The sequence below is a fragment of the Spodoptera frugiperda genome, chromosome 23 (assembly GCF_023101765.2).
Source record: "Spodoptera frugiperda isolate SF20-4 chromosome 23, AGI-APGP_CSIRO_Sfru_2.0, whole genome shotgun sequence".
In the NCBI taxonomy this organism is placed as follows: domain Eukaryota; kingdom Metazoa; phylum Arthropoda; class Insecta; order Lepidoptera; family Noctuidae; genus Spodoptera; species Spodoptera frugiperda.
In genome coordinates, this window is record NC_064234.1 from 7,176,738 (window position 1) to 7,192,340 (window position 15,603).

At 36.4% G+C, this 15,603-nt stretch overlaps 2 protein-coding genes across 2 annotated transcripts; one reads left to right on the plus strand and one right to left on the minus strand.

Annotated features, from left to right (window-relative positions):
* The first annotated feature begins 51 nt into the window (after positions 1-51).
* On the plus strand, positions 52-8,899 carry LOC118267312 (splicing factor 3B subunit 1). Its single transcript, XM_050703182.1, has 21 exons — positions 52-257; positions 1,416-1,687; positions 2,460-2,586; positions 2,708-2,787; positions 2,897-3,088; positions 3,177-3,369; positions 3,575-3,825; positions 4,024-4,213; positions 4,630-4,913; positions 4,993-5,196; positions 5,359-5,557; positions 5,637-5,795; positions 5,911-6,203; positions 6,280-6,438; positions 6,523-6,711; positions 6,799-6,981; positions 7,068-7,246; positions 7,330-7,575; positions 7,655-7,867; positions 7,977-8,193; positions 8,485-8,899. The coding sequence occupies exons 1-21, from the start codon at positions 230-232 to the stop codon at positions 8,641-8,643; spliced, it is 4,017 nt and encodes a 1,338-aa protein (XP_050559139.1). The 5' UTR covers positions 52-229; the 3' UTR covers positions 8,644-8,899.
* LOC118267301 (tectonin beta-propeller repeat-containing protein) lies at positions 8,889-14,934 on the minus strand. The gene is made up of 6 exons (XM_035581219.2): positions 11,816-14,934; positions 11,540-11,736; positions 11,246-11,455; positions 11,042-11,131; positions 10,634-10,955; positions 8,889-10,299 (listed from the first exon to the last, which is right to left on the minus strand). Exons 1-6 carry the CDS (start codon positions 14,619-14,621, stop codon positions 10,118-10,120), a joined length of 3,807 nt encoding a protein of 1,268 aa, XP_035437112.2. The 5' UTR covers positions 14,622-14,934; the 3' UTR covers positions 8,889-10,117.
* Positions 14,935-15,603: the final 669 nt, after the last annotated feature.

The window sequence follows — 15,603 nt, forward strand, 5'->3', positions numbered from 1 at the left end:
CACCCCTAGCCATTGTCTACTAGTCTATGGTAATCACTCTATAATAAGACTTTTATTATCTTTGCTCTCGATGACATACATAGCTACGGCATATTTTTGTCAATGGCTAAATAAATTGGTTAGAAATTAAATGGTGGTGATTTTGTTGCTTGAATGCATATAATTATAAAGATAACATTTCACTAGTATTTGTTACTCCGGATTTAGTTTCTCCTATGATTCGTGAATAATGGATAAGATTCCTAGGACTCACGAAGGTAATAAATTTGTTTTGTGTGGCCATATTTTATTAGTTTACACATTGTTTGTGCAATTGACTTGTTATAACTCTATTGTTATTATAGTGCAGCATCGGAATTTAATGTTCTTGGATGTATTTTAATAATAAACTGCATATACATGTCTCTAACATGGTATTGATTACCACGCCTTGGGAGAATAGTTCATTGGAAACAGGAATGGATGTATAGGATACGACTAATCAGGAATAAACAGTTTATTGCTTTATTTTTGAATATATATTGCTTAAATTATAACTTTCATAATGTTAGATTATTGCCTATTTGGTGTTAATGTATAGTAAGTAGTCCAATAGAATGTTTATTTTTGTTTTCATACATACCATTTAAATTTCTCTTCTTAAGGTTTCTATTCAAATTTCTCTTCTTGAGGTTCTAAGTTAACTCCAAGTGAGTTAACTTAGAACCTCTCAATTTCTCGAATATCTAAGTTAGTGATTATAGTCCACACAATCTGAGAAGGCAACTCTGACAATTGCCATGTAGTGAGGGGTGAATAAGATTGGTTGCCATTTATGACCGATTCCTACGTTACATTGAGTAAAAATAATTAAAATTTGTAATCACTGGATTATAAATAAAATATAATTATATGTCAGGAAATTGTGAAATAATGTGAGAATGTGTAGACGAGAAACAAATGATATCAAGACAAAAATGGTTTTGGAAGATCTAAGCTTACACATTATCAAAGATCAGTTGTATATAAAATGAAACCAGAAATATATAAAATTCGACTTTGATATTATTATTCTATCTTTTAATTTCATAATACAAGTATTCAAATATTATTATAGACCTCAAAATGGAGTGTATTGGTAACCAACCTGAAGGATAGATAATGTGATGGCAGCCTCTTTGTATATTATTTTCTCTATAATTCATCTATTTAAATGCATTTCTATAATATTAAGATGAAATTGATGCTTATAAATGATATCCTTTATGAAAGTGTATGAGTAACAAAATAATGAATTAATATTACAAATTCGATTTTCTAATGTTTTATGTAGATATTCCAGAACAAACATCAGAGTTGACCTCTTAAATTGTGCCAAATATAATTTTAATTTATTGAAACTATAAGTATAATACAATTTTTGTTTTATTTCACAGCTATTGAAGCACAGATAAGAGAAATCCAGTCAAAGAAAAATGAATTACCAGAGAATGGTTCAAATAAAGGTGTATCTCTAGGCGAGACATACTATGACAGTGATATTTATGATAATGCTGGCCAGGGTGGGAAATCTAGGTATGATGGATATGTAACCTCTATAGCTGCTAATGATGAAGTGGAGGATGATGATGTGGAAAATGTCCCAATCACACAAAAGAGGTCAGGAGGTTATACTGCACCAGCTTCCTTGCTGAATGATATTGCACAGGTATTTATTTAGTTTTTATATTTTACTTTATTAAAACAACTGTATACAATGTTATCACAAAATGGTTTTATATTAATTACTTGTATTGGAAGTAATGGTTACTAAAATAATGAATGGTAATAAAACCATTCCATAAAACACAGTGTAAGCTTGCACAACATTGTGTAAGGTGTAAACTTGCACAACATTGTGTAAGGTGTACACTGCACAGTGTTTTAGATAACAAGAATCTTAGGGCACGATCACCTCTGACGGCAGCACAGAATGTTACTAATCATACATCGACACTGGTCGCGCTACCACTAATTACTGTAGCGTTGTATGGTATGTCACTCACTCAGCAGCCAGTGACATCTCCACCATTGATAATTAGAATTTGAAGAGAGAAAAATTTCTAATTCTCATATTTTCTTTTCTTTAATGGCAAATGAGTAAAGTAAAGCAGTTTCTAACTTTATCTGTAACTTTTTGGACACCACGATGGAATTTCACCATCACCATCTCCCGCCTTGGGCGAGGCGAGAGGGAGTGTCAGACACTCACTGACTAAAAACCACCCCGTTCCTAATTTTCCCCGCTCTTTGAGACTCGTTCCCCGTCCCCAGACCCACAATCATCGATAGCACTAACGTATCAATCGTATCATCAATTGATTGCATTGGGCGTTGTGCGAAGGGTAAAACGCGACATATGTTCCGTCAAATATGAACCGAGCCTTATACCTAGAACTTAATTTTTTTTTATAATCTTATCACTTTATTTTGTTTTTTAGACCGACAAGGATTATGATCCATTTGCTGATAAAAGAAGACCAACCATTGCCGACAGAGAAGATGAGTACCGTCAAAAGAGGCGTAGGATGATAATATCTCCAGAGCGTACAGATCCATTTGCAGAAGGTAATTGTTCATTCAAGTAATTTTGTTCTTTTTTTTCGCTTTTTTATCAACCTTAATGAAGCCATAAGTTAAATGGTTTCAAAACATTGTACTGATTATAAATAATTCATATTTTTTACAGGTGGAAAAACACCAGATGTTGGATCTAGGACTTACACTGAGATTATGAAAGAGCAGTACTTGCGAGCTGAAGAAACTGAGGTACGCTACTAATTCTTGTATGATATGTAATTAGCCAGTGTTTTGTTTTTTCTTTTCAATATTAACAGTAGTTCATTCAATAATATTATTATTTTACATTTGCTTACAGTTGCGAAAAAAGTTATTGGAAAAGGCAAGGGAAGGTACTCTTAAGCCAGTAGCTCAGTCCAATGGTGAGGCCGCTAAACCAGCATCAAAACGCAAAGGTCGTTGGGATCAAAGTTCTGAGGATACACCAGTGGCCAAGAAAACTGTTTCGGCTACACCAACTTCTCAAACTACTCCATCCTGGGATCAAGAGGTAACTTATTTGTTCCTTATGAAATTGATTGCTCATATATAATAGTATTGTCAATTTAATTCTACTGTGTATAAATCACAATTTTCAGAGAGGTGCTTGGGAGGAAACACCCAGTGCGCCTGGTCGAGGTGGAGAAACTCCCGGAGCAACGCCATCAGCGCGCGTGTGGGATGCCACGCCTGGACATATCACACCCGGACATGCCACTCCTGGTAGAGACACTCCTGCTCAACATGCCTCCCGCCGTAACCGCTGGGATGAAACCCCGAAAACCGACAGAGGTAAGTACACAGTCACACAAAATTGGTGCATAATAATAAAAATGGAAAGATTAAGTAAAGATTCATCTCTATATAACTATCAAAAAATAATTACTGGTAAACGACTTATCTGTTTTACTTAAGTTATTGTAACTGCACCCACATTCTTCAACAAATTACAGATCTGGTTTTACATTTCTGAAATATTTTTTTAATGCTTTTACAGAAACACCCGGACATAACAGTGGTTGGGCTGAAACACCCCGCACTGACCGTGGCTCTGGCGTGGATACTATCCAAGAGACGCCCACGCCGGGCACGAAGCGCCGCTCGCGCTGGGACGAGACGCCGGGCGCCACGCCGGCCGCCGCCACGCCGACACCGTCGCACGCCACGCCTACTCACGCCACTCCTTCACATGCTACTCCCTCACACGCTACACCGACTCCTCATACGCCCATGTTTACACCTGGAGGAGTAAGTTCTTCTTATTATCCAAATAATTATGCTTTAATTTCTTTTACGATTTTAGAAAAGAAAATATGAATTATGCTTTCTTTAAGTTACCATGTTTAAAGGAATTGGTCTTCCTGTTTGTTTGTCCTGATTTAAACATCTTTAGGATTTAGATTTTGTTTGTTGTATGTTAGATTACTGAATGTTTTCATATTACAGTCAACACCAGTGGGGATGAAGGCTATGGCGATGGCGACACCAACTCCGGGACACGTGGCTGCTATGACACCTGAGCAGTTGCAAGCCTACCGCTGGGAGAAGGAAATTGATGAGCGCAACCGTCCCTACACTGATGAAGAGTTAGATGCCATGTTCCCACCTGGGTACAAGGTTTTACCGCCCCCTGCCGGTATGTACAAATTAATGTGGGCCTAGGTTTATTAAATTGTGTTTAAGAGTGACAAATATTAAGGGTTACACATAGTTATTAATAACCCCTTTAGTTTCAGGACACATGTATTAAACAAAGTCAACAACATGTGGAAATCTATCGCCGTAACTGAGTGTTGTACGATACATACATGTGTTATACAATTAAAATGATAGATTAATATACCTACATTTTAATACTTAATTTTTCTTTCAGATGAATGATGACAATATGGCTTTACAGTCTCATGCCGTTGGATAATCTGCCAGATTGAGCTTTAATATTTTGTCAGTTGCTGATTGTATACTACGTTAATCTGCATGTTAACAAGATAATAGTCTTCGTTGCGGCATGCGACTCGAGCGATATTGTTAACCTTCTGTATTGTTGCCCAGGTTATGTTCCGATTCGGACCCCAGCCCGAAAGCTGACAGCAACTCCTACTCCACTGGGTGGTACCCCTATCGGCTTTTTCATGCAGACGGAGGAACTGGGAGGGTCGGCCGCAGCAGCCGCGCGGCTACTGGACCCGCAGCCTAAAGGCAGCCAGCAACTGCCCTTCATGAAACCAGAAGATGCGCAGTACTTTGATAAACTGCTCATTGACGTCGACGAAGACACTCTTTCTCCAGAAGAACTAAAAGAGAGGAAAATTATGAAACTTCTGTTAAAAATTAAGGTAATTTTCAACAAGATTATTTTAGTTCTTTTTACGTGATATTTTCGACACTACTGACGCTTTTATGAACTTTTTCCAGAATGGTACTCCACCTATGTGCAAAGCTGCGCTTCGCCAAATAACAGACAAAGCTCGTGAATTTGGAGCTGGCCCTTTATTTAACCAGATTCTGCCACTTCTTATGAGTCCTACTTTAGAAGACCAAGAGAGACATTTGCTGGTCAAAGTTATTGATAGAATTCTGTACAAATTGGATGATTTGGTCCGTCCATATGTCCATAAGGTATGACTTTAATTTTGTAATATGTATTTAAATAAAAACTAAATTGAATAATAAATAAAAAAAATATATGATTTGTTTCTGCGACCCAATTTTTGTATTTTGCCGTATTGAACTTGAAATAATAATTTTATTGAACTTATATAATGGTAAATTTATTTTCAGATCCTTGTCGTAATTGAACCTCTGTTGATTGACGAAGATTACTATGCGCGCGTTGAAGGTCGAGAAATTATCTCTAACCTGGCTAAGGCCGCTGGTTTGGCTACTATGATCTCTACGATGAGACCTGATATAGACAACATCGATGAATACGTGCGTAACACAACTGCCAGGGCCTTTGCTGTTGTAGCTTCTGCTTTGGGTGAGTACAAGAAAATTTTATAATATAACTTTTGTATTTGAAATTGACATGTTAAGTAACTCTTATTAATTTATTACAGGTATTCCATCACTCCTTCCGTTTTTAAAGGCTGTCTGCAGATCAAAGAAATCTTGGCAAGCCAGGCACACTGGAATAAAGATTGTGCAGCAAATTGCTATTCTTATGGGTTGCGCTATCCTGCCCCATCTAAAATCCTTGGTGGAAATTATTGAACATGGTATGTATTCTGTAATCAGCGGAGCGAAAGCTACTTAATATACCTAATTAGCATAGCTTTTTAGCATATTACTAATTTTGCGTGTATCTATAATCTTTATTTTCTTTAATTTCAGGGTTAGTTGATGAACAACAAAAAGTGCGTACCATCACAGCTTTAGCGAGCGCTGCTCTCGCTGAGGCAGCCACGCCATACGGTATTGAATCGTTCGACTCTGTGCTCAAACCTCTGTGGAAGGGTATCCGAACTCATCGCGGGAAGGGTCTGGCTGCTTTCTTGAAGGCCATCGGTTATCTTATCCCACTCATGGACGCCGAATACGCTAATTATTACACGCGTGAAGTGATGTTGATCCTTATTCGTGAGTTCCAGTCTCCAGATGAGGAAATGAAAAAGATTGTGTTAAAGGTATGTGATACAGTTCAAATAGCTTTACGTTTGTAACCCAATCAACTGAATTTCTAAATGTTTTACTTTTTTACAGGTAGTGAAACAATGTTGTGGTACTGACGGTGTGGAACCCCAATATATAATGGACGAAATTCTTCCACATTTCTTTAAACATTTCTGGAATCATCGTATGGCGCTTGATAGACGCAACTACCGCCAACTTGTGGACACCACAGTTGAAATCGCCAACAAAGTAAGTTTATATTGCAAATAAGGCTTAAATTACGGTACTTTACATTTTTTTTGTTTTTTTCTAATATAATTTTTTACTCTACAGGTTGGTGCATCTGAAATAATAAACAGAATTGTTGACGACCTGAAAGACGATAATGAACAATACAGAAAGATGGTGATGGAATCCATAGAAAAGATTCTCGCCAATCTAGGCGCAGCTGACATTGATTCCAAACTAGAGGAAGCTCTTATTGATGGTATATTGTACGCATTCCAAGAACAGACTACAGAGGTAAGAGATGTTTAATCTGGTCTGAAAAAAGTAAGATTATTTTTTTCAATAAAATTTGTAAACTAATTCTATTTTTTATTATTATAGGATGTTGTAATGTTGAATGGTTTCGGCACAATAGTAAACCAACTGGGCAAGCGCGTGAAACCGTACTTGCCACAGATCTGCGGTATTATATTATGGCGTATGAACAATAAATCCGCCAAAGTTCGTCAACAAGCAGCTGATCTCATTTCACGCATTGCTGTCGTCATGAAAACTTGTCAGGAGGTAAGTCCGGAGTCCTTTTATTTATATTTAAAATAAAAATATACATTCTCATGATATGTTTAATACCGTTTCAATGTTTTGCGCAGGAAAAACTAATGGGACATCTTGGCGTCGTACTTTATGAATACTTGGGTGAAGAATATCCGGAAGTACTGGGTTCGATATTGGGTGCTCTAAAGGCTATCGTTAATGTGATTGGTATGACAAAAATGACACCCCCCATCAAGGATCTTCTACCTAGATTAACACCTATCCTCAAAAACAGGTAAGTTGCATTTAATCTATAAAAGTTAATGTTTAAATACTTGCTATATTTGATTTAATGAAACTGTATTACTTCTTTTTTAGGCATGAAAAGGTACAAGAAAATTGCATTGATTTGGTTGGACGTATTGCTGATAGAGGTCCAGAATTCGTCTCGGCAAGGGAATGGATGAGGATATGCTTTGAACTGCTGGAGCTGCTAAAGGCTCACAAAAAAGCAATCAGACGAGCAACTGTAAATACATTTGGTTACATTGCCAAAGCAATTGGTCCTCATGATGTGTTGGCCACCTTGCTCAACAACTTGAAAGTACAGGAGAGACAGAACAGGTAATGTATCTTTCTTCGTGCCTACAATATAATAGTAGATATTTACATTGCCAATATATAATATTATTTTCTGTTTTAGAGTGTGTACAACAGTGGCTATCGCTATAGTTGCGGAAACTTGCTCTCCCTTCACGGTTTTGCCAGCGCTGATGAATGAATACCGTGTACCAGAATTGAATGTACAAAATGGAGTGTTAAAATCACTCTCTTTCTTGTTTGAGTACATTGGAGAAATGGGAAAAGATTACATTTATGCAGTATGTCCCTTGCTAGAAGATGCTCTTATGGACAGGTGAGATAACCAATTTTATCAGATGTGTTGTATGTGAGCTTATGTTGAACACTTTATATCAGTGTAGTAAAATTAAATAAAAAACTGATTAATATTGTAATATTTTCAGAGATCTGGTGCATCGGCAGACTGCGTGTGCTGCAATAAAGCACATGGCTCTGGGAGTATATGGATTCGGGTGCGAAGATGCCTTAGTTCACCTGCTCAACCATGTGTGGCCAAACATCTTTGAGACTTCACCACATTTAGTACAAGCTTTCATGGATGCCGTGGAAGGCATGCGGGTTGCCCTAGGACCTGTCAAAATCTTACAGTATGCCCTACAGGTATGTGCATATTGGTAAAATTGCTAAGGGTTGAATACATTATGTAGTTAATTTGCTGCATTTAATTTCTCGTATATTCTAAGATGATCGTGAAAGGAAAACGTCATTAGAAAACCTGGACTTGTAAATTTCTGATAATAAGTTTGAAATTGCCAATCCACCTTGATTACTCAAGGCGCTGATAATTAATGCCATATCTCCTCCTTATAAGGCTACTGATGTGATTTTCTTTTGTAAGGTTTCTAATATGCACATTATTTCGATAATCATGATACATATTGTTTGTTACAGGGACTGTTCCACCCTGCACGAAAAGTTCGTGATGTGTACTGGAAAATTTACAACACTCTATATATTGGAGGACAAGATGCATTAGTCGCTGGATACCCAAGAATACAAAATGATCCAAATAATCACTATTTGAGATATGAACTGGATTATTTGCTCTAAATAAATATAAATGTCGTGCTACAGATTCGTTTAATAGTAATATAAACTATTTTCTTTCATTGTAGAAACTACAGCCAATGAAATATGTATAATGCAACTTCTGAAATATTTGCAATTGTGTTAATTATTATAAAAAGCAGCCGTAACAAGAATTTGATGTTTACAAAATAAGTATGGCTTTTGATTAAGATGTAACTTCATACATTAAATTAAAATAAACCAGTTTTTGAGTTATTAAAAAGGCATTATAATATGATAGCTGTTTTATTCAATTTTAAGTATGTACCTTGTTTAGCGCAAGCTTTATTTTTGGTATATTCGAATTAGTTAACATAAGTTTAGTACAATAAACACCAATGACTAGAAAACAATATCTTATTACTTATCCTATTACTTAGAGTAAAAGTTTAAATAAAGTAAAGGAGTTTTACTAAGTTGGAATGTTACTAACATTTTAAACTTAAATATAGCCTCAGTCTAAAATTATATAATAAAATCACAATTTATATTTGGAAATCGAAAAATCACTATAGAAAAACGCACCGAAAACGTTGAGATAACCTAACGAAATGACGATCGAATATTGAATATGTTGATGTTACTAAATAGTTGAATATAAATTAATTTTATATAAAAAGGATGCAGCAAGTTTTTCAAAACAGTGAATAAAAAAATTTTGTTGTTATAATGAGTTAAATGTCACTTTGTAAAATACGTTACATAAACTTATGCGGCTTTTGACGATGCGACGTTTCGTCAGGACGATACAAAAAGCAAAAACCACTGTAATAAGTTGGGTCTAGTGGTTTTTGCTCTTATTCTTATTAACTAAGTGTTGCTAATACTTGGAAGTTTTCACGAAGAAGCAATACATGTCTCAAGATTAAATGTGTATACAAATATTTTATACCGAATAATTTTAGCTAATAAGTAACTAGAAAAATTAATATTACTACGTCGATTTCGAGGCTTTTTATATGGGAATAATATTTAGTTACACAAGAGTGTGAAACAAACAATAAAAATAATTATACTAGTAATATCTATAGATATAAATGTTCCCAGAGATCATATTCGGATGTCCTTTGATTGATACTCCGACCATTAACTTGCGAATGTGAGGCTTTTCTCCTCACACAGCAAGATATAGTTTAGTTAGATTTTTTTACACAAATACATTTTTAACATTTGTCAACGGATTTTAGACCTATTTAATTTTACGTGTCATCAAGACGATACAAGACTGAAACACAATTGATATAGTTGCTCTTTAAAAGTCTTAGAAAGCATGTCTCTATAATAATATCATATTTCCTAAGAATGAGAAACTTAGTATACCTACATATTGACATCTCTACGATTGCTGTTACTCAAGCCTGTAATGAATAACTTATTAATACTTAACTGAGTTGAGTAGAAAGAAATTCATGCAACTTAAATGTACAAGTTATCTAAACGAGAGACGTAATTATTTTCATTTTAAACAACCGCCCCTAGCGGAAACATGTACGAGGTTGGCTGATAAAATGTGTTGCCAAGCTGAACCGGTGACATTATCTGCAGATATACCGAGTCTTCTCTGAATTACTCCGTCTGTAGTAATCGCCCATACCTCGTTGTCTTCAGCAGAAACATGTTTGAAAGTCATATCACAATCTGGAAATAAGGGTTTTAGTTTAAAATTATTATGTGTAATATTATGTTTTTGCGTAACTTACTAATGAGTCACCACTCACTACTCTAATTATTTAGGTTAAGTTAGGCTTAGTATATTACATATACTTATTACTCATGGCGTAAGGAATACGATTGGGCATAATAAAAATAAATAGGTACGTTTTAACCGTTTTGATATACTGCAACTACAAACTTGAATATAAATACATACATATTTTCCTTATGAGTTTTGGGTTTACTTTTCGGTAGGCAGGATAATTATTAATCATATTGGGTTTTTTGGGTGCGTCATATCAATGAATGAATTATTTACCTGTTAAATATTTCCATTCTTTACCATCCTGTTGTTTTCTAGAAAGGTCGGTCCTGACGGCAATAGTTCCGTTTAAGAGCAACACCCATGCTGATGTTTTGGTTAACGAAACTGCCTTAGCGCCTGCGCCAGCCTTGTGGTTATAGGAATGACTACATTTAGGGGCCTCAATCAATTTCCAGCTGAGTCCGGATGGATGCTCTTTGGATATGTCTTCTCTATAATAAAGTTCTCCTTTTCGGCCAACAACCCAAACGATGTTATTACATGTGCTTATTGCTATAAGCGATTGTGGGTTGTTCACGTGTTCCCAATGAGTACCCTACAATATTATAACAGAATTAACTTACAAATTACGAAAGGATTCAACGTATTTTCCTACCTATATAAAAACGTATAGTTAGTTACCGTGGGTGATGAAACTGTAACTCCAGTCCGGTATATGGCATCGCCAGCCAAAGTGATTGCCCAAACTGCTATGTCGTCGTCACTGTTAGCCTGTCGAGGTTTTTTTTATAACTCAGTTAATACTGAAGTCAATACTTAGATTGTGCTAGGTAAGTAGGTACTTAGTAATCTCAATAACCGTCACATTTGTTTAAAGCTACTTACCCATAAGGAAATATCTAACAACGCAGTACTACCAGCTCTAATCCATGGGCCTTCGGTAATTATCTGCGCTTTCCTATACCATCTTCGTCGTCGAACGCAATCAGTAAATATTTTTTTCCCGTGATATGGTGCCGGGAAATCGGTTGCGTACTGCCATCCGTCGGAATCAACACCTCCGGGAGTGTTATAGTCAATCATCCATTCAGATACCTAAAGACAGAAGAAAGAAATGCATTATTTTAATGCTACGACACGATAAAAAAATACTAATAAAACTAATCATTAATGTGTTACCCAATGCCAATGACGATTCAGAAGTTTCGTGTGTTCTCGAGTTCTTTTATGTTTTCCAGTTATGTCACTCCACATGTAACGGTCGGTAGGCAAGCCTGTAGACGTATACCCAGAAAGAGGATTCCACCTCTGGTTTTCATATACACAATAAGTTTGTGTATCAGTCATTGAATGAATTCCTTCTTTGCTACCTATACCTAAAATTATAAAGATATTTTTCATATCATACAGAGAAAATTATAAGAAACTTAGTGAATAAAAGTTTTCTTTATTTACCTTTAAGTATCCCACCACCCCATCCTCCTGTATAAACCCAGACTCGGTGGTCGTGAGATATCCCCCAAACAATTCCTTTTTGACAAGACTCGACACGTCGCAAGTATCCTCCAATGATTCTCCAGTACATTTCCTCAGATCCTATTATAGCATTTGTAGTGGAATATTCCAAAGAAAAAAGTTTTAGGGGACCCTTTATGGAAACTGCTGTTATAGTTTTAGGGTTGAGCCTATGCTCATAGTAACAGTAAAGTTTATCATTTACGAGGATCTTAAAAACGTTCACATCGCAAATTATTGTTACGCAGAATTCCTGTCCTGGAGACAAAGGCAAATCATGTCGCTCTTCCACTCCCCAACTACCAAAGATTTTTGTGTTACAAACAACAGTTCTTTCATCAAACCTTACATTGAAGTGGAAAGGTATTTCAGTGACTTCAGTTTCAATTTTATGTCTCTGTTTCTTTACTTCTGGTCCTTCTAAATTAATATGAAATCTGTTTATTTCATCATTTAAACAACCTGAAACTTTTATTGTGCTTCCAGGCGGAAAATTATTGTGCAAAGCTGTCGTGAAACCAGCAACTATATCCTTTCCAAAGACTTGGAATTCCTTGACATATTGCCCATTATTTGACATGTTTAGTTTTGCTGGCATTGGATCCCAATTCAATACATCACCAGAACTAGCAATTGCCCAAACCGAGTTTTGGGATGGTTTGCCAGTAACTCCATTAATTTGAGAAGTAATATCAACTAAAACATTGAACCATTCTTCTTGCTCCATTTCTGATATAAATTGTACTTTAATAGGGCTCTTGATTTGGCGTGGAACAGACAATGTTATTCTGGGACTTCCAGGTTCTGATGATGTTATTACACTAGTAACTTCACCTAGATTTAGGATAAACTTTATGGTACCATCTGGTTGGAAAACAGATAGTGTCCCAATGTTTTCTAAATCATGCCAATACAAAGACAATATACAATCTTCACTGGAATTATTAGCATTTATCAATCTTGACTCACAGCTCCGTGTCCAGCCTTTTTCTTCCACTGCTACACCATAATTAGATAGATCTACTGTTACATTATTATTCCTGGTTTTGAGATTATCCAAAATTTGGAGTCTCCATTTAGAAGTGAGATCCAAATTAAATGCACTGTGAGAGTCTGTAAACCAATGAGGAACCTGCATTACATCTACAGAACAAGCCCCAGCTTCCACAAATGCCCAGGTAGTTTCACAGGTCCCCCAGGCAGTTTGGCTAATTTCATCATCAAAAAACATTCCTGAATCAACATCAAACACACTGCTGTCACTGTCTGGTTGCGCCTCCATTCCTACAACAGAGCCCACACTTCTCACGGGACTCCATGCTCTTGGATTTTTTAAAGTGGTTTCATAACTTTTCCCTGTATAATCAATATTGTCCACCTGCTCATTTCGTTTTTGGCGAGCTTCTTTTGGTTTAATGGGTAATGTGTGTTCAATAGGGGCAGAGTGTGATTCTTCCCAAGAATTATGCAGATTGATGTTAGACTTAAGCTCAGTTGTAGATTCATTGAGCATATTTAGACTATGATGCTTGGCATTTGAAGCTGAAGACACTACACTTGCTGAGCTTGATGTCCTACTTAGTTGCATATTAGCCTGAACCATCCGCCATCTTTTACCAGTTTGCTCAGCAGGTGTGATACCACTACGCCAGTAAATACTTTTGTCAGAGTCACCAATAGCAAATACTTGATCATTGATGCCAACAGAAATATAGCTCATATGTCCTGATATTTCTAGCCAACCACTTCCCATTGCAGCTCCTTCTGAAGTGCCAGCTGAATTCCCGTCTATACCTTTTCTAAACCAGACTCTTGTATCTGAACTCACAGCCCAAATAGCATTAAATCCAACAGAGAGTGACACCAATTTTGTATCATTAGGAGATTTGACTTCCATCCATGCTTCTCCTGTAGGGCAGTCTTTGGTTATGCCTTTCCTAATAATAGCTCTTCCTGTCCACAATAGAGCCCATACCAATCCAGTGGGTCCGACAGATATTTGTTTAATATCACAATTAGGAGGTATACTTATGTTAATCCATTTCAATCCTTCAGGAGATGTAGTACTGACTCCAGCTCTATACATAACACGCCCATGAGCAGTTATGGCCCAAACTGCTAATGTTCCAGGAGATGCATATGGGATTTGATTGCCCCCAATGCTTACATCTATGAAAGGCTCTTGTGTTGGATCTTTGTGCAATGGAGCAATAGCACACCATGAATTCATAGCACTGAATTTTCTGTATCTTATCCACTTTCTTCTTCTTACACAAGATTTCCATTGTTTAGAGGGGCCAAATTGAGCTGGGAAGTCTACTGCATATGTCCATCCATCATGATCTAAGGGTTGACCATCTAATGTCAATTCAAGTTGCCAATCGCCCTCCCACTGCCAGGCCATGGATGGTAGTCTAATACGATCAATTGATCTGTCTTTAGTACCATCTTGTGAAGAGAAATGATATCTGTCTGTGGGTAATAGTCTTCCACTGAAGCCTTCTAGTGGTAACCACCTTTCATTCTCATATGATTCCTCTTTAACTCTTATAGGTATTTCCAGACCGTGAACGTGGAGATAGATTTGTCGATCACCTCCAACGGCCCAAAGATAATGTGGTACTGCAGATAATGTTTTGAATTCTAAGCCAAGATACATGAATTCTCTCCAACATGATCCACTTGTTGACAAAGCGTAAACTTTGCCTTCATTATTAATGGAAAACAGTAAAGAATTACTAGACATTGTAAAATTTTATTTCATACAAGCATAGCAAAATTATTGCAAGCTGTTGTTTATTTATGTATCATTATTTGGTCAAGTCTTTGAATTAATATGCCATTGTTGGCGTTCAAAACTTAATACTTGTCTTAAGAACCATTTCGCTGCAACATTGGACTATATATCACTCACACTCACCTATTTCTATATACCGAACGGTTAAATTTTAGTAAGCACCCACATACGATTACACCAAATCACTTTTTCGATTTGGCGAATCCAATTTCTCTTCTCATTCATTCAACTCTCTCAAGCAGCTGACAAGTGACAAGTAACAAAAAACATGACAGTCGCATTGGAATGACAGTTGCTTATACGCAGACTGAGAATCCCATTCGCAGGCAGCAAGAAAAGATCGAGATGTTGTAACCACAAACCAAATGATATGTAAAAGGGACTACAAAAAGCGAAGGACAATCCTTCAACCACTAACACATAATAATCAAATGACAATGATAAAAACAGTAAATAATTTAATGTCTTGCTCATTCAGTTGTGTGTATTATCTATATTGCAGTGCAATTGCCATAGACTATATACTTCCGCTTCCACGAGTGGCGCGCGCCGCGCGCGAATTGATAACATCGAAATTATTAATTTTATTTTGTTGATTAATATTACTCATTACTGTGTTTTTCTAAATATTTGGGACAATCAAGTTCTAACAGGTAGTATTTTTGGTTGTAGATTTAATATAGATCTATGGAAATTTTCAGTTTGGCTGGATAACAATAATAAACCGAAACTTATAAGTTCCAGTCTTTGGCAGATTAATTCAACTAATAAAATTCCTTTTATCATAACAGTATAGTCTTCTGGAGGCCTGTTCCGGCTTCATCCAGGGGTTATTAACCGACTTATGCCTTACAATAGCAAATACAACAAAACAGAAGCCAGCGATTCCAGCTGTGCGCGTAGCGTTCGGAATTGCATTAATTACTTATTG